The sequence below is a fragment of the Lonchura striata genome, chromosome 21 (assembly GCF_050655825.1).
Source record: "Lonchura striata isolate lonStrDom1 chromosome 21, ASM5065582v1, whole genome shotgun sequence".
Lineage (NCBI taxonomy): Eukaryota > Metazoa > Chordata > Aves > Passeriformes > Estrildidae > Lonchura > Lonchura striata.
Window position 1 is genome coordinate 9,513,014 of NC_140723.1, and position 5,904 is coordinate 9,518,917.

General features: G+C 48.3%; 1 protein-coding gene across 1 annotated transcript; it reads left to right on the top strand.

Annotated features, from left to right (window-relative positions):
* Positions 1 to 1,584: 1,584 nt before the first annotated feature.
* On the top strand, positions 1,585 to 5,904 carry LOC144247448 (claudin-16-like). Its single transcript, XM_077788236.2, has 4 exons — positions 1,585 to 3,130; positions 3,499 to 3,601; positions 4,537 to 4,701; positions 4,841 to 5,904. Exons 1-4 carry the CDS (start codon positions 3,017 to 3,019, stop codon positions 5,065 to 5,067), a joined length of 609 nt encoding a protein of 202 aa, XP_077644362.2. The 5' UTR covers positions 1,585 to 3,016; the 3' UTR covers positions 5,068 to 5,904.

Below are 5,904 nucleotides of genomic sequence, written 5' to 3' on the forward strand. Positions count from 1 at the left end.
TTAATATGGCTGCCCATTATATATATATATATATATATAATGTTATAATTAACATTATAAGGTGTTGTAATCTTCCAGCTTAGCTGATGATGGGACCTCTCTCCTCCCAGCTCTCTGGCCAGTGGTATATCTGCATCTATGCTTGAACAGGGTTGGCTGAGGTCTTTGTTACCTTTTTTCTAGAATGAGCCAGGTCAGTTGAATTGGATTTGTTATGGCCAGATTTACCTTGTTTAGCTACAGACTACCTGTGCTGTGACAGACTACTCCTAGTTCTGCTCCTCTACCTGCCTCTTTTTACCCCCAAAAAAGTTTCAGATGGGGATTAACAAGGCAGATTTGTTTGATATATCATAAATTTAGTGTTTAGACAGAACAGAAAATATAAATACACCTATTTTATAGGTGTTGCCAAGACCATGGAGATATAGTTTTGTATCACTTTGGGTCACACAGTATTTCATGTGTCACAGATGTCCAAGAACCATAAATTCTTGAACTGTAAAGGCTGGAAAATGAAGGTTCACAAACCCTTCTGAACATTCTGAGCCTTGATTCATTGCTACATTCCAAAGCATTAGATTTGCCATGTGCCAGAATTCTGGGAAAATAGAATAACTCAAAGCCCCAGGAACGTCTCACATCAGACACCTGGGCATCTCTACAGGGTTGAAGGATTTGCCAAGATTGGTGTTTTGCCAAAATGCCTATTGCGAAATGCTGCAGAGGATTATCTACAGGAAAAAAAAAAAAAAAAACAAAACAAAAAAAAACCACAAAAACCAAACCCACCCTAAAAAACACAAGTGCACCTCAACTATGACCTACAAATGGAAATGAGAGATAAGGATGAGCAGTGGCAGAGCCATGAGGTGCAGATGCTCAGAGGATGCTGTAACACAGATCCTGTGTAATCCCCAAACAGTAGGGGATTAGAGAACAAACCTGAAGCTTTTAGGGCAGCTCCAAGTGCCAGACAGCTGGGGTGCTGCTACCCAGGTTCACGGGCACCACCTTGGGGGCTGACCAGACATGTTACCTGAGCCATCACCACTGCAGTAGTTTTCACTTGTTTTCTGCTTAATGAGAAAAAAAGAAAGGAATTAATTGCCAGCCAAAGAGGCTCATTATCACCCTGGCATTCCAGCTCCTTTCTTTGGCCCCTTCCAACCCTCTGAACTCTGGTACCACTCCTGGATCTTAGGCCGTTCCAGTGTCTTAGGCCACTCATTCTTAGGCAGTAATTGAAAGGTCTAATTAAAAAACGGGTTATTTGTCCAGGACACATAGTTCCCCCACCTGGGGAGAGTTCCCAGCAGGTTTCCAATGGTTTCCTCATGTGACATTTTTGGGGAGGCTCTGTTCCTAGCCTATGACTGCTCTAACTGCAGGGATGTCCATCATGTTTCAGAGCACAAAATCCAGCTGACCTGCCTTGGACAAACCTTAAATAGCCCAGCACAAGCTCCAGCTGGTACTGTGTATCCATGACTCCATTAGGTAAGTCAGGATCCAACTCCATCTGCACTTAAAAGCCTTCCAGATCTACATCCCTTATCCCAAATCATCAGCAACAAAGACATTCTCTCATCACCCCTCTGCAACAAGGATCAGCCTGCAGTAAAGGTAATGCTCCCCATGAACATCTTTGATTATCAACAAGTTTTAGAGCTGATTTTTCCCAGCATTAAGAATTTGTTTCTATTCCTTTTTTTTTCTTGCTTATATAGCTGAAGTGTCTGAACAGATTTTCTTCAAAGGCTCCAAAACAGCTAGGGTCTAGCAGAAACAAATAAGGCTCCGGGGAATTAGCTCAGAAGGGAGCCTGGGGAATTTTAAAAAACTTATTGTAAATTGGGGTCTAAGAGATTGCTCACTTGGAGTGAAGCTGATAGAAGTGCTCAGAGATGATGGGAGAGTAATGTCTCTACTACCAGTAACATCCCAAGAGGGGATGTGGGGGTAGATGTGGGGGCACATTGGGTATGGGGACCACAACCCTTCTTCCCACCTTTGCCCCACAGGGAGCCTATGCCATGCCAGGGTGGGCAGCCTGTGGCTGGAGGTATTAAACCTGGTGATGATGAGTTATCATCTCATGGTAATTAACTCGTGTAGTATAGAAACTTATCTGGTCTTGCTAATTAACACATTTGCATGAACCCCTGTCCAAAGGGCTATTGCAGTGGTTGCAACTTCAGACAGTAAAATATTTGTCATTTTGGGTTGCAAAACATGACAAAGTAGGATTCCTGCCCAGGGTTTGCAGACACAATGTCCCCTGCTCAAACCTTGGGCACAACTCCCCTCTCTGCAGAGTCCCTTTATCTAGGAATGGGAAAAATCCATCTAGAATGGAAAACAAGTAGTGCTATCCCTTCTCCTGTGTGGAAAGCCTTGGCAGCTCCTCAGGGCACCAACATCATGCCCCAAGCATCCTTTGTCCCCCTTGGAATGGGAGCTATGTCTTTGGGCTTGTGCTTAAGATTAGGATACCTCCATGGGACACTTGCTTGTGCTCCAACCTGGATGTTCAACACCTCATAGTTTTTCTTGGAGTGAAAAACAAAAGCAAGAAAAGGGAGAGGATGTACCCACCAAGTCATATGGCAGGGATGGAGATCTTTAGAGGTTCTCTGGAGACATGCTTAGGTCACAGGTTTTCGTAGTAGCAGTTAATTGACAGTGGTTTCCAACAGCTCTTGATTGCCAAAGGGCAAGTACTGATGGTTGGCATCTTCTATTTAGAAGAGAGGGAACCAATGTGGGAATGTATCCACCACAAAATTACTGTGTGTCTAAAAGCTCTCTCTAAATGTAAACCTGATGACCTAACCTTGGTTGAGGATATTAGAGCATTTTGGCAGCAAGTGAGCACTGTGAGACAGGACCAAGATGACTCCTAGGTATCCAGAGAATGCCTGGCCTTGGTGGCACTTTGTCCTTGTAAGACTGGGTGTCTGGAAGTAGCCAGAGCAGAGTTGGTGAACATCTCTCTGCCCTTGCAGGTCACCCCATGAGTGCAGCCCTGCAGGTGACAGCATTTGGTCTCGCTCTTCTCTCAACACTCTTCTTACTCCTGGCTACATGCACGGACTGCTGGATGGTCAATGCTGATGACAGCTTGGAGGTGAGCAGAGGAATCACCTGGAAGGTGAGCAAAGTGCACCTTTAAGGTGCACAGAGCAACCATCATCCTCAAGGTGAGCAGCTGAGAGCAAGGTGAGTGCCCTGCCATCCATGAGGTTGCACCATGTCTCCGCTGGCTTGGAAAAGGGACATGGTGGGACAAACCCACTGCTTCTTGTGTTGAAGGATTAGAAAATTATAGAGGGATGGAGCAGGAGAAAACAGAGAGCAGGTATGTGCAGGGAGTCACCAGGACATGTCCAGGTGTAGTGGTGGGAAATTGAAATCTGCCCTGCTGAGCTGGGAGATCCATGAGAAGCTGGGAAAACCCTAGTGCTTTTTCCATTAGTGCCTTTCTCCTGCTTCCAGGTAAGTCACAAATGCCGGGGCCTTTGGAGAGAGTGTGTCACCAACATGCAGGATGGGGTCAGGACCTGCGACCAATATGACTCAATTCTGGCTGACCACCCAGGTGAGCTGACCTGGCCTGGAGGCATTTATTAAATTCACAGCTCAGTCTTCTTGAAAGGGAAGAGGGAAAGTGATTGTCATTGCACCAAGCTGCCCTTTGTCAGTCAGCCACACCCATGCTCTTGTTCTCCTGCCCCAATAGCCTGGTCTTGGCAGAAACTTGGCAGCCAGACCTGCCATGGGGACATCAGGCAGAATAGAGGCTATGAAGCTGTGCCACCTCACAACAAGCATGTTCCAGCATACAGAGCCTAGGATTTACTACCCACTATGCTGCAGGCAGAGCAAAGACCATTCCCACTGGCCAAGGACTCATGCCAAAGCTCAGGGAGAGTCACATCAGAGTAGGGACATTTCTTCTGGCCTGCACAGGGCACATCAGGCCCTGTAGGGAGAACTTTTCTGTTGGGTCATGACATGGAAAAACACAGATTCAGGCAATGGAGAAGGAAAGTAGTTGGTATGGACTAAGGGGGGCTGCCACCTTGCTCTGTGGAGAAGGAAGCTTTGCAGGGTACAGTCCCATCACAGTTGGTGATATGATCCATGACAGCTCTAGTTTTTCACTGGTATATTGATATTTGCTATTCAAAACACCTGCTACACAACTTGGAGGAAAAACCAGTGTGGACAGCAGTGTCTTCTGCTCAAGAATGGCTTGAGCAGGTGACCACATACTAGGCGCTGATGGGTATACCTTGAGTTGTTTGGTTTCTTGAGCTGGTCTAATCATGGGTCCTTATTAAGTTTCTGATAAGCTTGTTGAGCACCTTCCTTTGGCTCATGGCAGGGATGGGGATTGGTGGGTTCCAATGTGATGGCCACTGGTGAGCTGGGTGACTCAAAAAGGACATGGGCAGAAATCTGGAGTGGAGACACCTGTTCCTCTGATAATTCCTCATTCCTATTTCTGATTGTTTTAACTTCCCTGCCCAGTGAAGATTGTGGTGACACGGACCCTGATGATCATGGCAGACCTCCTGGCTGGCCTGGCTTTGGCTACATTGGTCCTTGGGCTCGACTGCATCACGTTCCTCAAGGAAGATCCTTGTGTTAAACTGAAGATGTGCTATGGAGCTGGAGTCATACTCTGCGCTGGGAGTGCGTGGCTGGGAGAGCTTTGGAGCAGACAGACCTCATGTCCCACAGGGAGCTGGGGAGCATGCCAGGAGCTAGCGGCACCTCCTCAGTGGGGCTTGGGTGTTGTATGTTTTTTTTTAACAAGCCCCATTCCTCCTAGGCATCCTGGGGCTCGTAGGCTCCGTGTGGTATGCAGTGGATGTCTACATGGAGAGGGTCATGCTGGTGTCACACAATATATTCCTGGGAGTCCACTATGACTTTGGGTGGTCATGCTGGCTGGGAATGGCTGGCTCCATGGGATGCTTTGTGGCATCTGTCCTGCTGACCTGCTGTCTCTATGCCTGCACAGGTCAGTCCGTCTCATTCCACCCCATCCTATCTTAAGTAGCTTTTTGACCTGCAGGGATAAGGGGTGAAGGACCAGCTCAGGGGGCACAGAAGCTTCTTGCTGGGTCTAGCCTAACCAAGGGGGACCCCTCTGTGCCCAGCTTGTGCCCCTTGTCTGGGAAGGCTACACAAGGCAGAACATGGCTGAGGGGCTCCATAAACCCTGTAAGGGCATGAAGAGGGTGCAGGGATCCATCCACATCAGTGGGCCTCCAGGTCCTGGTGGAGGTGTGCTAATGTTTACTCAGAGCAGTGGCTGTGCTGGACTTGAATCCCTGCCATCAGCCAAAGCCTGAGACTGTGGGTGCAGGGATGTGCTGGTTGAAATACAGCCCCCCCAGTCAGTGACATTGGGCAGGTGATGCCTCCCCAGACGTCATCTCCAATCCTTATGCCTGGTCCTATGGGATAGAAGTTAACCCTGCTGGCTGCCCAAGTTATTTTCTCCTGCCGTGCCCCCATGGTGTGGCAGTCCCAAGTCACCCTGCAACTGCTGGCCGTGACCACAACTCCCAACTCTTTCCTGGTAGCCCCCAGCAGCTGCTGTCAGCCCCAGAGGCATCCCCACCCCTGGGGCCAAACAGCCACCCGGACAGCCACCAGCAAGATGTATGCCATGGATTCCTGTGTGTGATGGCCAGCAGCATCTCCTGCACACAGCCCTGATAAGGGATACTCCCTTGCCTATCCGACCCCATTAAAGCACAAGCACCTGTACTGAGACATTTCTGTGGCTGCTTCCAGGCCAGCTGACTGCTAAATGCAAAGGTACTGCAGCAGTCAGCCAGGGAAGGGTTTTTTTCCCTACTTCCAGCCAGGTTTCATGAAAATAAA

Coding starts and splice junctions, on each gene's coding strand:
- LOC144247448 (XM_077788236.2), top strand. CDS start 3,017: ATGAGTGCAGCCCTGCAGGTGACAGCATTTGGTCTCGCTCTTCTCTCA. Junction 3,602..4,536: donor AATTCTGGCTGACCACCCAG/GTGAGCTGACCT, acceptor TTCCCTGCCCAG/TGAAGATTGTGGTGACACGG. Junction 4,702..4,840: donor AGTCATACTCTGCGCTGGGA/GTGCGTGGCTGG, acceptor CATTCCTCCTAG/GCATCCTGGGGCTCGTAGGC.